Source organism: Physella acuta, unplaced genomic scaffold (genome assembly GCF_028476545.2).
Source record: "Physella acuta isolate Inbredline_101_S28 unplaced genomic scaffold, ASM2847654v3 ptg000041l, whole genome shotgun sequence".
NCBI classification, from domain to species: domain Eukaryota; kingdom Metazoa; phylum Mollusca; class Gastropoda; family Physidae; genus Physella; species Physella acuta.
The window spans coordinates 155,933-181,717 of NW_026731561.1; the positions used below are offsets into that span (position 1 = coordinate 155,933).

At 39.5% G+C, this 25,785-nt stretch overlaps 1 protein-coding gene across 3 annotated transcripts; it reads right to left on the reverse strand.

Annotated features, from left to right (window-relative positions):
• Positions 1-2,866: 2,866 nt before the first annotated feature.
• Positions 2,867-25,509, reverse strand: LOC131944031 (uncharacterized). Of its 3 annotated transcripts, none has more exons than XM_059304490.1 (4): positions 25,423-25,509; positions 12,049-12,260; positions 10,720-10,810; positions 2,867-5,351 (listed from the first exon to the last, which is right to left on the reverse strand). In XM_059304490.1, the coding sequence occupies exons 2-4, from the start codon at positions 12,197-12,199 to the stop codon at positions 4,976-4,978; spliced, it is 618 nt and encodes a 205-aa protein (XP_059160473.1). In that variant the 5' UTR covers positions 12,200-12,260; positions 25,423-25,509; the 3' UTR covers positions 2,867-4,975. The 3 variants fall into 3 exon arrangements, with proteins under 3 accessions (XP_059160473.1, XP_059160465.1, XP_059160483.1); XM_059304482.1 differs by lacking the exon at positions 25,423-25,509 and adding an exon at positions 25,153-25,410; XM_059304500.1 differs by lacking the exon at positions 25,423-25,509 and adding an exon at positions 14,521-14,622.
• Between the last annotated feature and the right edge of the window lie 276 nt (positions 25,510-25,785).

The window sequence follows — 25,785 nt, forward strand, 5'->3', positions numbered from 1 at the left end:
TTATTCTATTTCTATTGTCCAATGCGTAGCAAGGGAGGGGGGGGGGGGGGGTTAAGAGCCTCGTATTTAGATCTATAGAATGGAATAAAAATCGCGTATATGCCTCGTTTGAATTGATGAAAGAAGCAACTTTTAAATACAATTCTACCTTACCCTTGCGGAGGGTGATTCACGTACACTGAAGGTTCGAGTTTTTTGTCCTTATGTGACATGCATCTATTATTACAGCGATATGTGTGAAATAAAAAATTACGTCACGAGTTTCAGAATGCATTATTGGTAACAATTGAATCATAACAAATGTCTTTGAATCTCTTCTCTTCTGAGGTCGCAGCAATGCACGAGAAGGGTAAGCCAGAGATAATAATTATAAACGCTTCTGTCAAAACCACATTCATATATATATATATATATATATATATATATATATATATATATATATATATATATATATATATATATATATATATATATATATATATATATAACTTTATATAACATGTAACTTTGGAAAGTTAATAAACAATTAAATGCCCCGGCATAGTGCGGTTTTGGCACCCCGGGATTCCCATTAGCACTATGGCGCCTTCGTTCGTTTTAAAGAGTTCGATACACTGTTGATACGGTGGGCTACTATAATCGTCGGATGACCTGCGCCTACATTCGTTTTAAAGACAACCTACCATAGGATCACAGTGATACACAAAATTCGATGCTTAAAAATGCATACCTGGCGGTCCCGTCGCGGTAGTGTAACCGGTAGCTCCCGAGAGCGCCTCGCTTCATCCTTGGGCGGTCGTCGAGGTGTGCTATACCTCACTATTACAGAAGATGATTAGCGTACACCAGTAGCGTAGCGAGTGGGGCGGGGGGTGGCGGGGGGGGGGGGACATATGTCCCCGGGCGCCGACCTTAGGGGGGCGCCAAAATGGGTCGGAAAAATAAATTGAAAGGTTGAGGTGGGTGGAAATCGAAAGTGTGAAGGGGGGAGCAAATCAAAATCTTGTTGAGGGGGGGGGGGTGCAAATCGAAATCTTGAGGGGGGGGGGGTGCAAATCGAAAAGTTTGTCCCCGGGCGCCGGGAAGGGTCGCGCTACGCCTCTAGCGTACACTCAAGCTTTCAAATAACTCGCATGGAACGTCTGGTCGGTAGTGTGGACGAACCCACACCCCAACAACTAAGATTCTAGAAATATAGCGCCTAATCTATTTACATCAAATAACTCAGTTTCAGAAAAGGACACGCGTCTAAAAATACACGATTGATAATGGATTTATAAAATCCTCTTAAGAGACCGAAGCATATATATATATATATATATATATATATATATATATATATATATATATATATATATATATATATATATATAGGATATCCAAGTCTCATTGTGAGGTACAACTGATTTCCTTACCCTGTGAAAAGTCCTCCTAGTGTCCAGGCTATTTAAAGATGGTGTAGGCCAACAGAGGTACCTCAAAAACTCTGCTTTCTATCCTCGGTCACAAAATTACAGAATCAAAAGAATTATTCCCATTCCTCGATTTCAAATCAACAATCACGCATACGAGAAGGCTATCGCTGCACCGGTTTGACTTTTTACAGAATATTTTGTACACTTAGTGACAACGTAATTTTATGCCAGCTGACGAACTTAGCGAGAAGAGTTTAACTCCCCTCGTGGTCTATCACTGGAGTGAGGCTCTCAGCTGGCTGTTTGCTGATGGGCAGGCAGGTGCTCGAATAATTATCGTACAACTGATAATGTAGGTATGTGAGTTAACCATCAACACCTCCATTCAATACAGGAACATTTTACACATGCTAACGACCATGTGTCGGGTGGGGTGGGGGAGGTGGCAGCAGGGGTCTACTAAGGCCATTAATAAGCCAGTGGTACCCTTTTTTTCGGACCTAATAAATAAATAAATAGAGGAAACAAAATCTTTACTCAGCACCACCACTACTTGAGTGTTCCTACCCCAGTGACTTCACTACCCCCACCACAGTGACCTTACAACCCACACCACAGTGACCTTACAACCCCCACCAGTGACCTTACAACCCCCACCAGTGACCTTACAATCCCCACCACAGTGACCTTACAACCCCCACCAGTGACCTTACAACCCCCACCAGTGACCTTACAACCCCCATATCAGTGACATTACAATCCCCACCCAAGTGACGTTACAACCCCCAACACAGTGACCTTGCAACCCCCACCAGTGACCTTACAACCCCTACCACAGTGACCTTACCCCCCACCACAGTGACCTCACAACCCCACCACAGTGACCTTACAACCCCACCACAGTGACCTTACAACCCCCACCACAGTGACCTTACAACCCCACCACAGTGACCTTACAACCCCCACCACAGTGACCTTACTACCCCCACCACAGTGACCTTACTACCCCCACCACAGTGACCTTGCAACCCTCATCACAGTGACCTTGCAACCCCCACCACAGTGACCTTACTACCCCCACCACAGTGACCTTACAAACCCCACCGCAGTGACCTTACTACCCTCACCCCAACAAGAAGCTGCTCAGAGCATACAGAAGTCTGACGTTCTACTGGTACCAATGTTTATAGTAAAAGAAATAGCATCCAACTCATTCATGTATAGCCTCAGACAGACGGAGGCGATGGGCGGTAGATAGGGAGTTGGGGGTGGGGGAGGCAATGCACAATTACACGCACATACACACATTCTTACACACTTCCACAATCGGAGACGGTTATTCTATGTAAAACAAACTTTTCAGTTGCCGTTACCACACACACACTTTCCCCCCCCCCCCCCCCCCACCAGTTATTAATGATCTTCACGTAGAATTGTTCTCTCTTTAATCAACAATCGTCCGTCTTGGTGTCACCCCACCCCCATTTTAAATGAGATGTTTCTAAAAGACAAATCGTTAGTGAATATACTCTTCAACTTTATGTTGAACTTGGTTTATTTTCTTTTATTATTGCTCATCAATATATTTTAGAACACACAATAGTAACATGGCCAAGTAAAAATTAAAAAAAAAGTAAATTTAAATATGGAATATTTTTGAGAATATAAAAAACTGTAACATTTGAATAATGGCTGCATTGGACAATCAAACAAAATGGCGGGTTAAATCTTAATGCTGTACTCATGAACAATAGTTCTAGTCATCATTCAACGCTTGCCACATTCTCGCTTCCTGTCATTTTTGTCATGCCAAGCAGAGTTCATCTTAGAATTTATACAGAAAATGTATATAACACAAATTAATTTAAGTAAATAATCACAACAACAACAACAACCAATTTTTTTTTAAATCACCCAAATTGTTCATGTTTTCGTTCATAAATTTTTAATTGAGTTCTTTTGGTTTAACTCCACTTTTCTTTTAAGGAGGTTGGTGAATTTGGTGAACTCTTTTAATACAAATGGGTGTTTCGCCCGCTCAACTCACTAACAGAACCAAACTGCATGCAAACAGACGAGCAATTTCTAGAACGTTCCACGTCAACATTTCTCCATTGTTACGGTGTGTAAATCTCACACTCTCCAACATAATAAATGTATGTATAAGTATATGATACTTCGACTATAGACAAAAAATGTATATGAGACATAGGTTATCGCTTTGAACATGTTATTACACAAATAATTCCTGTACATGGCGTTAACAGGAAGCATAAGTATAAAAGCCTCAACAAACAGGACATGGAGATATTTGATAATTGTCTCCCTATAATTTTTTTATATTGCTTTTCTTGTCTTAAAAAAATCAAACTGTCTGTCATGTTATCAAAATAGTATAACACCTAATCGCATTCACTATTATAACACCTAATCGCATTCACTATTATAACACCTAATCTCATTCACTATTATAACACCTAATCGCTTTCACTATTATAACACCTAATTGCAGGCGGATTATATGCATTTTTTTATACTTTTTCATGGGATTCATAATCTTCGTTGGTTTTTATGTACATGTATTATTTTATATTTGGCGGCAATAGATCCAAACTAAAGCTATATCTACTGATCAACATTACAGGAGAATAAAAGATTACTGATATTGTCAACAGCACTAGTAGAAATTAATCTAAATAAAAACTACTGGTTTGTGGTCTTGGGTAAAATAAAATATAATAAATTCAAGTTATGTTGGTTAAAATCAAACCGGAATTGAGTTTGAAAATTGTCACGATAAAAAAACACACAAATGACATCACACTAAGTCAGCTGGACACATTTTTTGCTCTCCACTTTTTAGCTGCATGTTCTTCATCAACTGTGCTGTCCTTAAAGTGGGTCAACCCCCCCCCCCCCCTCCGTGTCGTTGCTGATCTTGATTGACACTTCATGGTCAACTAATTATGCAGGTAATTTAAGTAAACAGTAGCACATGTTGTAGAGTATCCAATGGTCAACCAATTATAGAGGTAATTTAAATCAACAGTAGAAAACTCTGTAGGGTAATCCAATTGTCTTTGCTGATTCTATCAGTGGGTACAGAAGTCTATTTTAGATTGTGTCAATCACCTTCAAAAATCAGTGGACAGCATCGGACTGCCCACCATACAATCAGTGGACAGCTTAACACAAATGTAGCAATCGGACTGTCCACTATACAATCAGTGGACAGCGTAGCACAAATGTAACAATCGGACTGTCCACTATACAATCAGTGGACAGCTTAGCACAAATGTAGCAATCGGACTGTCCACTATACAATCAGTGGACAGCTTAGCACAAATGTAGTAATCGGACTGTCCACTTTACAATCAGTGGACATCATAGCACAAATGTAGCAATTGGACTGTCCACTATACAATCAGTGGACAGCATAGCACAAATGTAGCAATCGGACTGTCCACTATACAATCCCAGGAAAAAAAATTCCATAGCCTCAGCATAAATTAAAACAATAATCCCCAGAAATATAATCCTTAGAAGTTGAGCTTTTACACTCATATTGTATTCTTTCTATTGACATCAAATCTGCTGTCGTCAATTTTGATTCCCAGCGTCTCAAAATCTAGGTCAAGGATTTCTTCTTCTTCTGCCGTCTCACGGGCCATGTACAGCTGGCTCATGGCTTTCTTGGTCGCCTCGTCCTCAAACTGGGACTGCCCGAACACCTCGTCGTAGAAATATTCCTCCTTAGCCTCATTCTGAGCCTGAGCCTCGTAATCATCGATGGTGAACATCTCCTCGACGTCACCTTCCGGTTTCGGATTGTGCCCAGTCTCAAACACATCCGGTTCATCCAGAGCTCGTCTGCTGCTACAAGTCGATGACCTCCGTGTTCGTGTGTACTTCCGACACGGCAGCCTGTCCAGTGTGCTGGGGATTAGGAGGTAGAGTGTAGGTTAATGCAGCTATAAATGTGTTAGGTTAATCCAACTATAAGCATAAATGTGTTAGGTTAATCCAACTATAACCATAAATGTGTTAGGTTAATCCAGCTGTAACCATAAATGTGTTAGGTTAATCCAACTATAACCATAAATGTGTTAGGTTAATCCAGCTGTAACCATAAATGTGTTAGGTTAATCCAACTATAACCATAAATGTGTTAGGTTAATCCAGCTATAACCTAACTTTAAAGTGTTAGGTTAATCCAACTATAACCATAAATGTGTTAGGTTAATCCAGCTATAACCTAACTTTAAAGTGTTAGGTTAATCCAACTATAACCATAAATGTGTTAGGTTAATCCAGCTATAACCTAACTTTAAAGTGTTAGGTTAATCCAACTATAACCATAAATGTGTTAGGTTAATCCAGCTATAACCTAACTTTAAAGTGTTAGGTTAATCCAACTATAACCATAAATGTGTTAGGTTAATCCAGCTATAACCTAACTTTAAAGTGTTAGGTTAATCCAACTATAACCATAAATGTGTTAGGTTAATCCAGCTATAACCTAACTTTAAAGTGTTAGGTTAATCCAACTATAACCATAAATGTGTTAGGTTAATCCAGCTATAACCTAACTTTAAAGTGTTAGGTTAATCCAACTATAACCATAAATGTGTTAGGTTAATCCAGCTATAACCTAACTTTAAAGTGTTAGGTTAATCCAACTATAACCATAAATGTGTTAGGTTAATCCAGCTATAACCTAACTTTAAAGTGTTAGGTTAATCCAACTATAACCATAAATGTGTTAGGTTAATCCAGCTATAACCTAACTTTAAAGTGTTAGGTTAATCCAACTATAACCATAAATGTGTTAGGTTAATCCAGCTATAACCTAACTTTAAAGTGTTAGGTTAATCCAACTATAACCATAAATGTGTTAGGTTAATCCAGCTATAACCTAACTTTAAAGTGTTAGGTTAATCCAACTATAACCATAAATGTGTTAGGTTAATCCAGCTATAACCTAACTTTAAAGTGTTAGGTTAATCCAACTATAACCATAAATGTGTTAGGTTAATCCAGCTATAACCTAACTTTAAAGTGTTAGGTTAATCCAACTATAACCATAAATGTGTTAGGTTAATCCAGCTATAACCTAACTTTAAAGTGTTAGGTTAATCCAACTATAACCATAAATGTGTTAGGTTAATCCAGCTATAACCTAACTTTAAAGTGTTAGGTTAATCCAACTATAACCATAAATGTGTTAGGTTAATCCAGCTATAACCTAACTTTAAAGTGTTAGGTTAATCCAACTATAACCATAAATGTGTTAGGTTAATCCAGCTATAACCTAACTTTAAAGTGTTAGGTTAATCCAACTATAACCATAAATGTGTTAGGTTAATCCAGCTATAACCTAACTTTAAAGTGTTAGGTTAATCCAACTATAACCATAAATGTGTTAGGTTAATCCAGCTATAACCTAACTTTAAAGTGTTAGGTTAATCCAACTATAACCATAAATGTGTTAGGTTAATCCAGCTGTAACCATAAATGTGTTAGGTTAATCCAACTATAACCATAAATGTGTTAGGTTAATCCAGCTATAACCTAACTTTAAAGTGTTAGGTTAATCCAGCTATAACCTAACTTTAAAGTGTTAGGTTAATCCAGCTATAACCATAAATGTGTTAGGTTAATCCAGCTATAACCTAACTTTAAAGTGTTAGGTTAATCCAACAATAACCATAAATGTGTTAGGTTAATCCAGCTGTAACCATAAATGTGTTTGGTTAATCCAGCTACCCTATAACCTAACTTTAATGTGTTAAAGTAATCTACCTATGACCCTAACTTTAATGTGTTAGTTAATAAACTGTAACACTAACATGAATGAGCTGGTTTATTAATATTATAGGTATAACCCTAACTTGTATATGTTAGTTTAATCTAATTATAAAAATAACTCGAGCGCTTATGTTTAGTAATGTATATACTATATCTATATATATAAAGCAAAGTGGTCGGGTGCCCGATAGGGCACTTCCCGGCGCCGCAGGCGCGTCAAATTTGGCACGAAGGTGCCTTATGGCGATAGAACACGAGGGCCGGTGACGGTTCGACAAAAAGTCTACGGAGAGGGGGTCAAAACTGACCTCGACTGACCGGCGCCTTATATGAGCTCTATTACGAAAAAAAATTTCCTCCGACGACCCCCCTTGAAATTTTGTGAGGTGGTAGGAGAACGCCTAGGGGTGTCACAAAAAACTCGGCATATCTCGGAAAAATCGGGAAGTGGGTCAAAACTGACCAGTCGTATTTCCCTATATAATCTTTGTATTTTATGGGAAAAACAGAGGGTCATTTCAAAACGGATTTTAGGGCCTTTACCCTCTTTACATCTCGCTAATTTTCAGCAAGTTTATAGGTAAATGGCTTGGCCGTACGGCTGACCTGTCAGTTTCACTCAAAGCCCTCGACGAGGGCTAAAAAGTGACCGCGAGTGAAATTCTCTTTATATGAGCTCTATTACGGAAAAAAAATTCCTCCGACGACCCCCCTTGAAATTTTGTGAGGTGGTAGGAGAACGCCTAGGCGTGTCACAAAAAACTCGGCATATCTCGGAAAAATCGGGAAGTGGGTCAAAACTGACCAGTCGTATTTCCCTATATAATGTTTGTATTTTATGGGAAAAACAGAGGGTCATTTCAAAACGGATTTTAGGGCACTTACCCTCTTTACATCTCCCTAATTTTCAGCATGTTTATAGGTAAATGGCTTGGCCGTACGGCTGACCTGTCAGTTTCACTCAAAGCCCTCGACGAGGGCTAAAAAGTGACCGCGAGTGAAATTCTCTTTATATGAGCTCTATTACGAAAAAAAATTTCCTCCGACGACCCCCCTTGATATTTTGTGAGGTGGTAGAAGAACACCTAGGGGTGTCACAAAAAACTCGGCATATCTGGGAAAACTTCGTAAAGCGGTCAAAACTGACCAGTTGTATTTCCCTATATAATCTTTGTATTTTATGGGAAAAACAGAGGGTCATTTCAACGCAGACTTTAGGGTACTTAAGCTAAGTATATCTGGCTAATTTTTTGCATGCTCCTAGATCAATGGCTTGACCTTTAGGGAAAACTGTCGGTTACACTCAAAGCCCTCGACGAGGGCTAAAACGTGACCGCGAGTGAAATTCTCTTAATATGAGCTCTATTACGAAAATTTTTTTCCTCCGACGACCCCCCTTGATATTTTGTGAGGTGGTAGAAGAACACCTAGGGGTGTCACAAAAAACTCGGCATATCTGGGAAAACTTCGTAAAGCGGTCAAAACTGACCAGTTGTATTTCCCTATATAATCTTTGTATTTTATGGGGAAAACAGAGGGTCATTTCAACGCAGACTTTAGGGTACTTAAGCTAAGTATATCTGGCTAATTTTTTGCATGCTCCTAGATCAATGGCTTGACCTTTAGGGAAAACTGTCGGTTACACTCAAAGCCCTCGACGAGGGCTAAAAAGTGACCGCGAGTGAAATTCTCTTTATATGAGCTCTTTTACGAAAAAATTTTTCCTCCGACGACCCCCCTTGATATTTTGTGAGGTGGTAGAAGAACACCTAGGGGTGTCACAAAAAACTCGGCATATCTGGGAAAACTTCGTAAAGCGGTCAAAACTGACCAGTTGTATTTCCCTATATAATCTTTGTATTTTATGGGAAAAACAGAGGGTCATTTCAACGCAGACTTTAGGGTACTTAAGCTAAGTATATCTGGCTAATTTTTTGCATGCTCCTAGATCAATGGCTTGACCTTTAGGGAAAACTGTCGGTTACACTCAAAGCCCTCGAGGAGGGCTAAAAAGTGACCGCGAGTGAAATTCTCTTTATATGAGCTCTATTACGAAAAAAATTTTCCTCCGACGACCCCCCTTGATATTTTGTGAGGTGGTAGAAGAACACCTAGGGGTGTCACAAAAAACTCGGCATATCTGGGAAAACTTCGTAAAGCGGTCAAAACTGACCAGTTGTATTTCCCTATATAATCTTTGTATTTTATTGGAAAAACAGAGGGTCATTTCAAGGCAGACTTTAGGGTACTTAAGCTAAGTATATCTGGCTAATTTTTTGCTTGCTCCTAGATCAATGGCTTGACCTTTAGGGAAAACTGTCGGTTACACTCAAAGCCCTCGACGAGGGCTAAAAAGTGACCGCGAGTGAAATTCTCTTTATATGAGCTCTATTACGAAAAAAAATTTCCTCCGACGACCCCCCTTGATATTTTGTGAGGTGGTAGAAGAACACCTAGGGGTGTCACAAAAAACTCGGCATATCTGGGAAAACTTCGTAAAGCGGTCAAAACTGACCAGTTGTATTTCCCTATATAATCTTTGTATTTTATGGGAAAAACAGAGGGTCATTTCAATGCGGATTTTAGGTTACTTAAGTTCTGTACATCATGCTAAGTTTTTGCATACACTACTTTAGATGACTAGGCCGTATGTAAAAACTGTTGGTCAGACTCAAAGCCCTCGACGAGGGCTAAAAGATGATCTTGAGTGAAATTCTCCTTATATGAGATATATAGATAAATAAATTGACGAACGATCCCCTTAATATTATGTGACATCGTAGACCGACCCTGGAGGGTAACAAAAAAACCTTATTTCCGTCGGAAACAGCCATTATAGTCGTTAAATTTGTTCATATAACGTAATTTCTTATATAAGTAAACAATATAAGTAAACAATGACAATCGTCATACGTTCAGTTTTCAAGGGAGGTAACGTTTTTAAAATTATTAGTTTTTCAAATAATTGTATACTATTTTAAACAGAAACAGAAAATGACGAAGTATAGCATTTGTTTTAGTACAAAATTAAGTTGTTAATTCAGTTACGTATCGTAATTAAATAAATTAATTAATTTCAAAAGGCAATGCAATATAAATTATGAGATATACTGTTTATGGAACCAGTGTAGTTCTAATTCCATTTTAGTTATACCTTGCGTACTTTCCACATAATTTGCTCTGAGAACGGAATTTAAACAACAAACAACCACATTTTTCTAAAGTTAGCATTACTGTTTAAATTTAATTAAGCACTTCACACCTAATCAATCGCTAAATAATTAAGTATTCAAATTCTCAAATGTTTTCAAGAACCTAAGCGAAGCTAGGCAGTATGCCTAGTATTTAATAAATCTAGATTCTTTAACTTAACCAGTTACTGATTCTATAGCTATAGATAGTAAGATAGGGTACACATATTAAAAACATGATATCACTGTATAATTTATAGGCCTATTTCCAACTGTGTTGCAAGCACACACGGAAACACACTTACCCGTTTTTCCTTAAGTAGATATAAAGAGCAACAAGAGCCGCAACAACAGCAATCAACGTGACGACAACGGCAATAATTTTTCCTGTCGTGTCTGTTACAAAAGAAAAGGTTGTAGCTGTAGTGCATGGGTGTGGTAGGTGGGTGTGGTAGGTGGGTGGGGTGTGTCGGGTGGGGAGGGTGGGTGGGGTGTGGCGTGTGGGTTTGTTGGTGGGTGGGGTGGAGGTGTTGTGGTGAGTTATTGTGTGGAGTGGATGTGTTGTGGGTGGGTGGGGGTTTGTTGGTGGTTGAGGTTGAGGTGTTGGGTGAGTGTGGAGTGGAGTGTTGTGGGTGGGATGGAGATGTGTATGATAGGAGGTATTGTGGGTAGGTGTCTGTGTATAAATCAGTGGCGTGCAAAAAAGAAAAAAAGATAACAGTTTTAAAAAACTTATCTTCACACTAGAAAGACACATCAATGCTACACTAAACTGACCAATGGCCCCTACACTATAAACTGACCATTGGCCCCTACACTATAAACTGACCAATGGCCCCTACACTATAAACTGACCAATGGCCCCTACACTATAAACTGACCAATGGCCCCTACACTATAAACTGACCAATGGCCCCTACACTATAAACTGACCAATGGCCCCTACACTATAAACTGACCAATGGCCCCTACACTATAAACTGACCAATGGCCCCTACACTATAAACTGACCAATGGCCCCTACACTATAAACTGACCAATGGCCCCTACACTATAAACTGACCAATGGCCCCTACACTATAAACTGACCAATGGCCCCTACACTATAAACTGACCAATGGCCCCTACACTATAAACTGACCAATGGCCCCTACACTATAAACTGACCAATGGCCCTTACACTATAAACTGACCAATGGTCCCTACACTATAAACTGACCATTAGCCCCTACACTATACACTGACCAATTTCCCCTACACTATAAACTGACCAATGGCCCAGAGGCGTAGCGAGGGGGGGACATATGTACCCGGGCGCCGACCTTAGGGGGGGCGCCAAATTGAAAGTGTGAGGGGGGGTGCAAATGAAAAGTTCGAGGGGGGGGGGGTGCAAATGAAAAGTTCGAGGGTGGGGTGCAAATCGAAAATTTGCTCCCAAGGGGGGGGGGGTGGTGCAAATGAAAAGTTCGAGAGGGGGTGCAAATCGAAAACTTGCTCCCGAGGGGGGCGCCAAATTGAAAGTATGTCCCCGGGCGCCGGGAAGGGTCGCTACGCCTCTGCAATGGCCCCTACACTATAAACTGACCAATGTTCCCTATATATACTGACCAATGGTCATTACAACAGCATCTTACCATTGTCTTGTACAGAATGTGCTGGTGTTATAAAATGGGTCACCCAGCTAACACTCTGATTTGTTGCGACCGTAGTGTTTGTCGTGTTTATTGGAATTGTTGTAGTTGTAGTTGGTGTAGATGTATCCATTATGTTGCCCGAGGAAGACATGTTGACGACCTGATCTGCTTCTAATCACCGCTAAATGTGGCCATGGCTTTTTACAATTACACTGAAAAGAAAAAGAACAGATTGCAACGAATGTAGTTCAAGTTGTGTTAGATAAGTTTTTATAGCTTCTGCCAATCATCATTTGTAGTGCTTTTTAAAGGTTTTTAAACCAAAAATGAGATAGGAAAACTAAAGGTTTGGGGTGAATATAACGCATTCAGACACCTTAAATAACATACTCTATGAAAACAACGTATTCGGACACCTTAAATAAACTCTATGAAAACAACGTATTCAGACACCTTAAATATATATACTCAATGAAAACAACGTATTCAGACACCTTAAATATATATACTCAATGAAAACAACGTATTAAGACACCTTAAATATACTCTATGAAAACAACGTATTCGGACACCTTAAATAAACTCAATGAAAACAACGTATTAAGACACCTTAAATATACTCTATGAAAACAACGTATTAAGACACCTTAAATATACTCAATGAAAACAACGTATTCAGACACCTTAAATATATATACTCTATGAAAACAACGTATTCGGACACCTTAAATAAACTCAATGAAAACAACGTATTAAGACACCTTAAATATACTCTATGAAAACAACGTATTAAGACACCTTAAATATACTCAATGAAAACAACGTATTCAGACACCTTAAATATACTCAAAGAAAACAACGTATTCAGACACCTTAAATATACTCTATGAAAACAACGTATTCAGACACCTTAAATATACTCAATGAAAACAACGTATTAAGACACCTTAAATATACTCTATGAAAACAACGTATTAAGACACCTTAAATATACTCAATGAAAACAACGTATTCAGACACCTTAAATATACTCTATGAAAACAACGTATTAAGACACCTTAAATATACCCAATGAAAACAACAAATATATATACTCTATATACTCCAAGTCAGTGTGTGAAGTAGTGCGTTTGGACTGGCATTGTTGGTAGGTTTGGAATAGGTTTTGGAGTAGGGTTTGGGGTTAGGCAATTGGGTTATGCATTTTGGGTGCTTATGATTGGATGAAGGGGGTTGGACCCGGATGTTCAGAAGCCGATGTGCTGTATGGGTTTGTATGGTGAATGGGTTGGTCTGTTGTGTGGGTAAGTGTGTTGTGTGGGTTAGTGTGTTGTGTGGGTTGGTCTGTTGTGTGGGTAAGTGTGTTGTGTGTGTGTTGTGTAGGCTAGTGTGTTGTGTGGGTTAGTGTGTTGTGTGGGTTAGTGTGTTGTGTGGGTAAGTGTGTTGTGTGGGTTAGTGTGTTGTGTGGGTTAGTGTGTTGTGTGGGTTAGTGTGTTGTGTGGGTTAGTGTGTCATGTGGGTTAGTGTGTTGTGTGGGTTAGTGTGTTGTGTGGGTAAGTGTGTTGTGTGGGTTAGTGTGTTGTGTGTTGTGTGGGTAAGTGTGTTGTGTGGGTAAGTGTGTTGTGTGGGTTAGTGTGTTATGTGGGTTAGTGTGTTGTGTGGGTTAGTGTGTTGTGTGGGTCAGTATGTTGTGTGGGTAAGTGTGTTGTGTGGGTTAGTGTGTTGTGTGGGTAAGTGTGTTGTGTGGGTTAGTGTGTTGTGTGGGTAAGTGTGTTGTGTGGGTTAGTGTGTTGTGTGGGTTAGTGTGTTGTGTGTTGTGTGGGTTAGTGTGTTGTGTGGGTTAGTGTGTTGTGTGGGTTAGTGTGTTGTGTGGGTTAGTATGTTGTGTGGGTTAGTGTGTTGTGTGGGTAAGTGTGTTGTGTGGGTTAGTGTGTTGTGTGGGTTAGTATGTTGTGTGGGTTAGTGTGTTGTGTGGGTTAGTGTGTTGTGTGGGTTAGTGTGTTGTGTGGGTTAGTGTGTTGTGTGGGTTAGTGTGTTATGTGGGTTAGTGTGTTGTGTGGGTTAGTGTGTTGTGTGGGTCAGTGTGTTGTGTGGGTTAGTGTGTTATGTGGGTTAGTGTGGGTTAGTGTGTTGTGTGTTGTGTGGGTTAGTGTGTTGTGTGGGTAAGTGTGTTGTGTGTTGTGTGGGTTAGTGTTTTGTGTAGGTTAGTGTTTTGTGTGGGTTAGTGTGTTGTGTGGGTTAGGGTGTTGTGTGGGTAGGGTTAGAGTGTGTTGGTGTGTCGAGGTGTGTGGAGGTTATAAATAGACGATCACTAATAAAAATAAAATATGTACGTTTTTTTTCTTCAGTAAAGCATTCAATTAAAGCGTGTGTTTAGTTTTTTTTTCCGTTTGAGGTTATTAAATATGCAAATAATATACACCGTAGCACTGACTAATTAGCATACATTTCGTAATATTCTAAGCGTCTTACCAGAGTTAAAAAACGCAACATTTTTTATTCATAAGTTCCACATTAAGAAAGTTCTAGCTTTTCCGACTTTTAACGCTAATATATGCTCTATACTTGAGCTCTAGATTAATAAATCCTCTAATTGATCGACCCCCGCCTTTGTTTATTGGTCTGACTTGTAAATTAAAAGAAAATATTGGCAAAATGAACTGGGGAAAAAAAAGAATCAATAGACCAACACATACACACGGGATTTATATTGTATTATAGACTTAGTGTGCTGGATAGTTATACTGCATTTAAGACGTGGATTGTTTGCTATTGTAAAATAATCGATATTAGAGTAGCTTAAAAAATATAAATCAGATTGGGTTGTGTATAGATCTACAAGGGGGGGGGGGTAAACTTGTGACGCTGCATGTTAACCTACATGTTTTTTTTTCTAGATAAATTCTGATCATCATTTACCAAGTAACCACATTTGTCGATAACCACCGCCCTAAATGGATTTTGCCACACAAAGGTCATAGGTCAGATACTTAATTTCTCAACTTCAGGTCAAACTTGAACGTCCAACCTCAGATCAGACTTTAAATTGTGCACTGTACCAGACGACCAACTTTAAATTGTACACTGTACCAGACGACCAACTTTAAATTGTACACTGTACCAGACGACCAACTTTAAATTGTACACTGTACCAGACGACCAACTTTAAATTGTACACTGTACCAGACGACCAACTTTAAATTGTACACTGTACCAGACGACCAACTTTAAATTGTGCACTGTACCAGAGTACCAACTTTAAATTGTGCACTGTACCAGACGACCAACTTTAAATTGTGCACTGTACCAGACGACCAACTTTAATTTGTACACTGTACCAGACGACCAACTTTAAATTGTGCACTGTACCAGACGACCAACTTTAAATTGTGCACTGTACCAGACGACCAACTTTAAATTGTGCACTGTACCAGACGACCAACTTTAAATTGTGCACTGTACCGGACGACCAACTTTAAATTGTGAGTAGTAGTATATTAGGTCCCTTTTGGTTAGCATTTTTGGCGGAGGAGTCAAGGCGCAGGCGCAAAGGTTATATAGTAAAATACTCGGGAGGAGCAGGCGCAGCCTGGGACAATGAGATATAGCAAAATACTCCCAGCCTGGCGCATCGCAGGGTGAGGAGCGAAGGGTGAAGGCGCAAAGACATAGTAAAATACTACGCCAACCGGGGTTGGCGCAGGTGGTGGGGAAGTAGGTCACCAGTGACCTTGTGACGTAATCATTGACCTTGTGACGTAATTAGTGACTTTGTGACGTCATCACTGACCTAGTTACGTAATTTTAATGCGTTTTTTTAACTAGATTTAATGAGTTTTTAAAATTTTAATTAATTTTTGACCTAGTTACGTAATTTTAATGTGTTTTTATTACGTAATTGTTTAATTTGTTTGATTTAAATTGTTTAATTACTTTGTTTATATTGTGTAATTTTTATTAACGAATTACGTAATTTGATTATTTGTTTACTTTTTAATTATTTTTATTTTGTTTATTTTTAATTTTATTTTATTTTATAATTAGTTAAATTATTATTAACTAGTTACGTAATTTGATTTTAATTACTTTTGTTTATTTATTTATTTATTTGTATGTATGTTTAAAATTCTCCCCTACAACGCGAACGTATACTTTGTATACCACCCTTTAACCAACCGTGCAACATGTGTTACATATCGATCCGCAATCCTTTGTTTTTGTCAAACACTGGACAACGGGCGCGTTAATATTGATTCCACCCACGGGCCATCACAGCATGATGTCCCACCTAATTAAATTTTGTTATGCTTCACCGAGTTTCCCCGCTCGGTTTGACAGGTCATGATAATTAACGACGTACATTAAGTGCCTCTCCGCGTTAAGTGTGGGAACATCTGTTACCACTTTAATTGGTTTTACCACTCGGTTGGGTCCCGTGCTTTTCACTAACAGTTATACGGACAGTATCATAGGTTTTTCATCGAGTAAAGAAATAGTATTGAGCGACTCGGGTCGAGCCCGTGTGTTGTATGTAGTTGGTATATCCATGTTTTGTTGTTGGTTGGTGTAGAGTTTATACCAGGGTCGGTGAAGTTTTCACCGAGGTTGGTTTTGAACTCGGACCATGCATGTTTAGGAATTGCTAGGTGTAGAGTTTATACTAGGGTGGTATGGTTTTGGTTTCACCATGGCTTGGTTCAAAGTTGATACATGTATGCTTTGGAGTTGGTAGGTTTCAAACCTGCCTCGGTGAAGTTTTCACCGAGGCAGGTTACAAAGTTGATACAGGCATGTTTTGGAAGTGTTAGGGGCCGAATCCATACTAGAGTGGGAAGGATTTTGTTTTCACTGAGTGATGTTGGTTCACGGATGTTTTGGAAGGGGTTGGTGTAGAGTCTATACTAGGGTCGGTGAAGTTTTCACCGAGGCAGGGTTCGAAGCTAGACCATATATGTTTAGGAATTGTTAGGGGTAGAGTTCATACTAGGGTCGGGGGAGTTTTGTTAACACCGAGGCATGTTGGTGCATACATGTTCTTGGAATTGTTGTGGGTAGAATGTATACTAGGGTCGGTGAAGTTTTCACCTAGGTAGGTTTCAAAGTTGTTACATGTAGGGCCTATGTTTTGGAGTTGGATTAGGGCCGTGTTCATACTAAGGTCGGTGAAGTTTTCACCGAGGCCTGTTTCAAACTCTGTCCATCCATGTCTTGGAGTTGTTGCTGATAGAATTTATACTAGGGTCGGTGAAGTTTTCCCGATGTAATATTATTTTTGTCTTTACCAGTTCGTTTTGTGATTGTGTGTGTGTGTGTGTGTGTGTGTGTGTGTGTGTGTGTGTATGTGAGAGCTTTTTGGTTTGAGTGAAAAAAGTTTGGTTTGCGGTGTATAACAGACACCGATGTTTTGACTGCGTAGGATTTCAAAGTTGGATGGGAAAGTTGTCACACCTTTTAATCAGCTATTACAATAAATCACAAAAGAGCATTTAAATGTATATAAAAATTTTATTTACTTAAAACAACTCCTGTGTGTGTGTGTGTATGTGTGTGTGTGTGTGTGTGTGTGTGTGTGTGAATGTGCAGCCCGTACAAAAGGACAGTCTGGATAATAGCGTCGATGTTCTTCTTCTACCACATCACCCGTTTCCCAACCCCTCAACGTATTCAAACAGAAAATACACTTGACAAGGTCGCCAGGTCCAATGAAGATAAAACCATTTTTAGCCAAACTGATAGGGTCGACCGGGTAGAAGTCGGACCAACACCCTGAAAATGTTTGCAACCTTTCCTCCTCATCATGGAACCTGATGTCACTGTCCCTGTCAGAAGCTGGGTTGGGTGGTGGTGGTGTCTCATCAAGGGGTTCAATAAAGGTTCCACCTATAGGTCGCTGTACAAACACTCTCTCATAACCTAGATTCACATCCCCTTGATTAGTCTCATGAAAGGTATTGATCATCTGTACAGGATACAATCTCACTTCATCTGGTCCAATATCAAGACCAGTTTCCGTTTGATCCGACATTCCCGTGCTCTCACTGGAATCCCATCCACAGCACTGAAGACAAAAACATTCACCGGACATGGTATAGGGTTCTTATACGGCGGTGTTTATAGTATTCCCTGAATACCACGCCTGGGTGGGCTATCGATCAATGCCGTAAAGAGCTGTTTCCAACTCGGATCCAGTATTTTAAATGGTTGATTTTGATTTCAGTCATGCCTCTTATACAGGATACCGAGTTACATAACTTTCAGGGACAAGTAACAAAACAATAACTCACATCAAAAATTTAAAAAAGACCGTTTATATCATAAGTTTTTATTGAATAAAAACAACCCCATCAGCATACCGTCATGGTTCTGTCTTATTTACATATTTACATTAAAGTCTCGTTAAAGTCATGGTTGGTAAACTAAAGGTTCTTATATGTCTAGGGGAGATGTTGTCACATTGTCTGCGTCTACTCGTCTTTTAATGTAAAAGTAAGAAAGTGAGTTTCTGTGTTGGGTGTAAGTATATATCCCCGTGTTGTATGCTCTGAACCCTGTGTTTGTCCCACCACTTGGTTCCTTTGTTGTGAGGACCTGCATGAAAGATTCTTTGCCTAATGTGTTGTGATTTTTAGATAATCCTTTGGTTGATGTTTTATTATACTCGCCAAAACAGTGGTACGTCTTACTACATAAAGATACCATCCCATCCCCTTCATATTCTAATTTAAACAACCCCGGTGTTCTTTTTTCATAAATTTTCCTAGCCCTACACCCCAGACAATGACTATCTACCGTGCCTTTGCCGCTTATAAATTGTGGTCTATGTGAGTCACATACTTCTGAGGGGAACCATTTATCGTAAATGTCAAAAAACTCGTGTTCTAGTCCCGGTCTAACGGTTTTTAACAAGTCATCGGTACTTAAGGCTACGTATAAACTGTCCGTGTCCATCTCACATAGCTGAAAGTCGGTTCTATCTATATATTTGTCTATAAAGTCATAATAAAATTCTAACATTCTAAGTTTTGCGTACTGATAAACGAAAAAGCCTATCTGAAGAGGGAGATCCCAAACTATCTTCTTTTTTAACGTTTCTACTTCGTAAACAGCGTCGGTAAGTTTTGTCATTTTTTTAAATCGTGGATTATTAATACAATCCCCTATATCCCTATCACTACAGTAGGTCATGTCCGCATGTCGTGTTTTATCCGTCAAAGTTTTACCGTATGCCGCGTTTCCTAACAATTTCATTGTTTCACTAGTTATCGCGTATTTGTCGTCTATGTCCCCCTTTCTTCGCGCGTCTGAAACTGTATCCCCAAATGTCTTAAAACATGCAACTGGATTATATTCAACGACTTGATAAATTTTACTGACTACCAACCCATGATTTAAATACCACTTTAAAAGGGGGGTCGCTAATAAAATTTTCTCCCCTGTAAAGCTACCGATTAAAGTCCGTCTACCGCTAGTTAATAAGTTGTTATCGATCGCGTATTGTCTCATAAACGGTCCGATGTCATCGCGCGTAACGTCCGTATTTTTAAAAATAGGTGTCATCTCACTAAAATGTTCTCTTAAACTATCCGGTACTTTAATGTCGCATTCTATCAGTCCAAAACACGAGTCGTCTAAAACAGAATCGATGATCTGTTTTTCAGTCAGGGGCCATTTCTTACCATAGGTCGGTGTCGGTGTCTTTTGTGATTTGTCAATAGAGTTTAAATAGTCTTTAATAGTTGGGTTCATTTTTTTCTGGTTCCCCCACTCACATTCCCACATTTCTACGACTTTAACGTCAACAGTCTCGGTAAGGTACTTCGTAATTTCGTTTGTCTTTTTAAATAACTCAGTCAAGGGTCTGTTACTAATGGGGTTTACTGTTCTGTCTTTAGTTAAAGGGCAGTCAGGGTGTCCATGAAAGAGGCAGCCATGGAACTGATAAACGGTTCGAGTGTTCGCGTCCCACCCGTCTACTCTTATATGGCGAGATCCTAAGCTAACTTCGCCCCCGTTAAACGCGGTTTTTAAAGTTACCCCCTTTGTTTTTGAAACCCACGATAACCACTGAAAAGCCTGTTCCCCGTAATGATTCGTTTTACGCGGTCTAAACCCCTCCTCACTATTTCTAATAATCGGAAATCCCGTCGGCATTTTTTGCATTAAAGACCATAAATAAAGCGCGTTCGCATCGTACCCCTTAATTGCCTGTACCACCTTTTTACTATTCCCCCTAATGAACGTTTCACCCTTTTCGTGATGTCTATGAAAAATAATGGAGGGGCCCCCTACGATATTATTTCGGATTGTTTTATGTAACTCTGATTCGCGCTCGGAACACAAAGAAAAAGAAACGTTTTTGGGTAGTGTTTTGAATAAGTATTTTAAGGTTACCCCCGGGACAGAAATCGCGTCTTTAAAAATATCAACCCCTAAATTTTTGTAAAAATTAGTTTGCTGCTCGAGCGCTTCGATAAACGGTTTTACATCGATATTGTTATACCAAATAAGATAATCTTTAAACGTTTGCATCCCCTTCTCTACCCAAATTTGCCTACACGTCGCGTACTCCTCGTCTGAAATGTTACAATTTTTTAATGATGAAAAAAAGGCCGAATGCGGAGGTAAAGACGTTTCATCTAAGACGGCTAAATTTTTGACATATTCGTACGGAAAAAATCCCTTGGTCTCTTTAACATTATATGCGGCGAGGTATTTACTATAGCTAAACCCTGGTGCTAGATAATTAACTATATCTAAGAACTTTAATTTATTTGTTGATATACACATAAAATTATTATTTCTTTTAACTACATATTTAAACGGTGTTTGTTTATCTTCTACGTCGTCTTCATCATCGTTACAACTAGCTCTAGGTCCCTCCTCTAACCCCTCTTCTGTGTTTGAATAAGCTAAAAAGTACTGAATAAAATACGGCTTAACGAGATTTATATCATATGTTCCTGAATTAAACCCTATAACCGGCATTTGTCGCAAATACTCGTCTAATCTACCGCTAAGAAACCTATCAAACCCTTTGTCGTTCGACTTATTATCACTACCCCTAGCTTTAGGTGGAAATAACTTCCTGATTTGCTTAAAAACAGGCTCGAACTGTTTTTTCAAAATTCCATAAGCTGCCTCGGCGATTATGTGGAGTCTGTCAATAACTCTAGTCACTAATTCTTGAGGGTCACCAGTCGAAATAAAACAGATGGGTTCGACGAACCCATCTACGTTTGAGGCGACAGAGCAAGACAAAGGCACGTGTTTGGCAACGCTTTTTGTAACTCTACCTAACGTGGGTAACTCGGTATGGTCGAAATAGCATTCGAAATCGTAAGTTGCTCGGAAGGGATAAACAAAGTTACTATCTACATCTAACCCATAGGACGCTAAAAACTCCCAGATTGTTTGCTGTGTCTGATAAACCCCTCCCTTATACCTATCTACGGGTTTCCCCCCATTACACCCTTTCACGTGTCTGTTTAATTGTTTAACGGTGGGCCATAATTTGTTACACACAGAACACGCGAAAGCGTGACCCGCCCCACCTATATTATTAATGTACATAAACTGGTTTTGAAAAAATAAAAGATACACAGTCTCCCTAAACCTATCACTACTTCTAATTTTCGGAGAAAGGATCTGGTTTTCGTTAAATTCAAAAAGCTCAATATTTACACTAAAACACGACTCTAAGAGGGGAATTTCGACCAACCTAACCCCGCTAAAATTATCCAAGGTCCCGAGACCTTGGTGCGCTTGCCACTGTTTCGCGAGTTTTAATGTTGGCTTTCTAAGATCTGTTACGGGTGCTCCTAAATGTGTGGCTAAACATCTAAAAAAGGAAAAATTGTCTGTGTAGGGTTTTGAATGTGAATCGTGTTGTAACATGTTAATGGCATGATTATGTTTAATAAAGTCAGGAATGTCTGTGAGAAGGGATGTGGGTAAAGGATTGTCTGTGGTCGTGTGTAAGTCTACTGCATCTCCCCTAAGGTCGTCTACAGGAAACATAGTGGTGTCTGAATAAATGGTACTGTCATTGTTAGTCTTTACGCGTTTGTTGTTTGCTATATCGTCATACGTCGTATGTCGTTTTAAAGGGCTAGTGTTGGTCGCGGTACAAGCTGTTTGGCTCGCTGAAGGGAGTTGGACAGTATGTGTGTCGGTCACTAATGTGGGTTGGAGTGTTTTTCTATCGGTCGATAATGTGGGTTGGTGTGTTTGTCTGTTAGTTGCTGATGGGGTGTCGCTCGGTAAGGTTTGGTTGTTGTGTGCTGTCTTATAGTGGGTTGTTAAATTTTCTCGGCGTGTAAATACTTTCCCGCATGATGTACAGGAATGTCTTTGTCGTCCGTGTGCCGTCTCTTGATGTCGTATGAAATGTTGATTACGTTTGAACACCCGGTCACAGATCTCGCATGTGAAGCGGGTCATGGTTGGGTGGGTGGTAGGCTGGGCGGCTTCCATTATTGATGAAGTGTCTAGTAGTCGGCTGCTTGGGTAGGTCGCTGGCTGTAGAATAAAAATAAAATAAATAAAGATTAAAGTAATTACATAAAATAAAATACATTTGTCAACTTTTTAAATAAAAAAAGATTGAAAATGAAACGTACCTATGGGTTTGCACGTCTAAGCTGAACGTGAAGTTAGCTGTATGTGGAGATCCGAAGTGGTGTAGTTGGATGTAGTTGGAACGTTTGGTTCAGTGGATGCCTCGGGGCTGGGTAGGTAGCTCAATGGGTCAGTGGATGGAGCGGTTGTGTCGGTTGTACACTAAAAAGGAATACAGTTGCCTACTTATTTAGATACATATTTATTTAAAGGTTATTTTAATTGGTTAGTTTCCTTAAAACAATACGTACTATTAACCTTACCTCGGTGTGCGATACAAAATTAAATACATGTGACTACTTATTTAATAAGATTTGATTTTAATGGGGTTAGCTCCCTTAAAACAATACGTAATATTAACCTTACCTTGGTGTATGATACAAAACTAAAGTAAATACCTGTGACTACGTATTTAGAAAAAGGTTTAATTAAAAGGGGTTAGCTCCCTTAACACAAAAGTAATATTATCCTTACCTTTAATAGAATAAACACCCACAGAGTGCGGTCCGTGGTTGTTTAGGTAGATGTGGTGATTGGTAAAGCTGGCGTGGGTTAGTCTCGGGAGTCAACAGAGGTCGCAGGCTGGATAAGTCGCGGTGAAGTTTGGTGTGAAGTCCGAAGTCGAATTGGTTTCAAACAAAATTTTCGCGGTCATTTATACGATTGCTCAGCGTAATTACACCACCAGCTGTCGCACAACAGCTGTTGCATAATGACCTAAGTGCTTCGCGGAGCTGACAAATCGATCGACGTACTTCGCGGAGCTGACAATTCGATTGGGGAAAAAATCAATTAAAGTGGTAACAGATGTTCCCACACTTAACGCGGAGAGGCACTTAATGTACGTCGTTAATTATCATGACCTGTCAAACCGAGCGGGGAAACTCGGTGAAGCATAACAAAATTTAATTAGGTGGGACATCATGCTGTGATGGCCCGTGGGTGGAATCAATATTAACGCGCCCGTTGTCCAGTGTTTGACAAAAACAAAGGATTGCGGATCGATATGTAACACATGTTGCACGGTTGGTTAAAGGGTGGTATACAAAGTATACGTTCGCGTTGTAGGGGAGAATTTTAAACATACATACAAATAAATAAATAAATAAACAAAAGTAATTAAAATCAAATTACGTAACTAGTTAATAATAATTTAACTAATTATAAAATAAAATAAAATTAAAAATAAACAAAATAAAAATAATTAAAAAGTAAACAAATAATCAAATTACGTAACTCGTTAATAAAAATTACACAATATAAACAAAGTAATTAAACAATTTAAATCAAACAAATTAAACAATTACGTAATAAAAACACATTAAAATTACGTAACTAGGTCAAAAATTAATTAAAATTTTAAAAACTCATTAAATCTAGTTAAAAAAACGCATTAAAATTACGTAACTAGGTCAGTGATGACGTCACAAAGTCACTAATTACGTCACAAGGTCAATGATTACGTCACAATGTCACTGGTGACCTACTTCCCCACCACCTGCGCCAACCCCGGTTGGCGTAGTATTTTACTATATGTCTTTGCGCCTTCACCCTTCGCTCCTCACCCTGCGATGCGCCAGGCTGGGAGTATTTTGCTATATCTCATTGTCCCAGGCTGCGCCTGCTCCTCCCGAGTATTTTACTATATAACCTTTGCGCCTGCGCCTTGACTCCTCCGCCAAAAATGCTAACCAAAAGGGACCTAATATACTACTATTGTACACTGTACCAGACGACCAACTTTAAATTATGCACTGTACCAGACGACCAACTTTAAATTGTGCACTGTACCAGACGACCAACTTTAAATTGTGCACTGTACCAGACGACCAACTTTAAATTGTGCACTGTACCAGAGTACCAACTTTAAATTGTGCACTGTACCAGACGACCAACTTTAAATTGTGCACTGTACCAGACGACCAACTTTAAATTGTACACTGTACCAGACGACCAAGTTTAAATTGTGCACTGTACCAGACGACCAACTTTAAATTGTACACTGTACCAGACGACCAAGTTTAAATTGTGCACTGTACCAGACGACCAACTTTAAATTGTGCACTGTACCAGACGACCAACTTTAAATTGTGCACTGTACCAGACTACCAACTTTAAATTGTACACTGTACCAGACGACCAAGAGCAGAAGAGCAACACGCTGCCGTTATCGTTGCTTGATCGTATACAGTGTCGGAGATAACCAACAACTGAGTTCAGGCAATCTTTGACCTTTGAACTCGTGCAGCGTATTTCACCCACCCTGCATGTATTTCATTTCATTAAACTATCTTAACTAGCAGACGACACAATCAACGGATTTGGCGGTGCAACTTGGAACGTGATATAAACTAACTGACGTCACAAACATGACAGAAACTAGTCGACGTCACAAACGTGACGGAAACTAGCTGACGTTACGATGTTTTGATCTACTGCAATATCACCTGCTGTTTACGTCACTCCACGTGTTCCCACGCGACTTACCTGGAGAGAACATAAACAATCCTTCCTGGCCCACGGTGGGAGAGAACAAAATCACTTAAGTCCTTGACATAATGTTCATTTCCTAAAATTAACCACATAAGTCCATGGTATAAAAATAAGTTCCTAAGTCGAAGACACAACTAGAAATGAAGGTAAAACAAGCGTACAGCTGGCTTAAGATCTCAGTAAACGGTTCAACAGTAAAGCACAGAGGGCAGGCTTGCGACAAGACGGATGTAAGATTTGGTTTGACCAGGTAAATAGACCAACCTGTGTACGTCGCGCGTTGATCAGTGCGGGGTAACTAGAGATAAGCTTTAGTGGGGCGTGTTGACACACCTGCACTACACACCTGGCTAGATAGAGACCCATAAACAATCTATATCAGCTGACTGGTGTTTTTTTTATAGTCGGCACCACGAGTCAATACGAGGGTGGGTGCGGCTGTTTGCCCCCCCCCCCCCCCACCCGCCCCTTATGCGGATATCAACAACTGGATGAGACGTCTTATTTCGACACTACTGGGGAAATTTGGCAGGTGACCTGATGTTAAGTTTCACCTGGATTCTGGGAAGTTTCGCGTTGTATTTTTAGAATTTATTTTACTATCTTGCTGTCACGTCTATGTTGTCA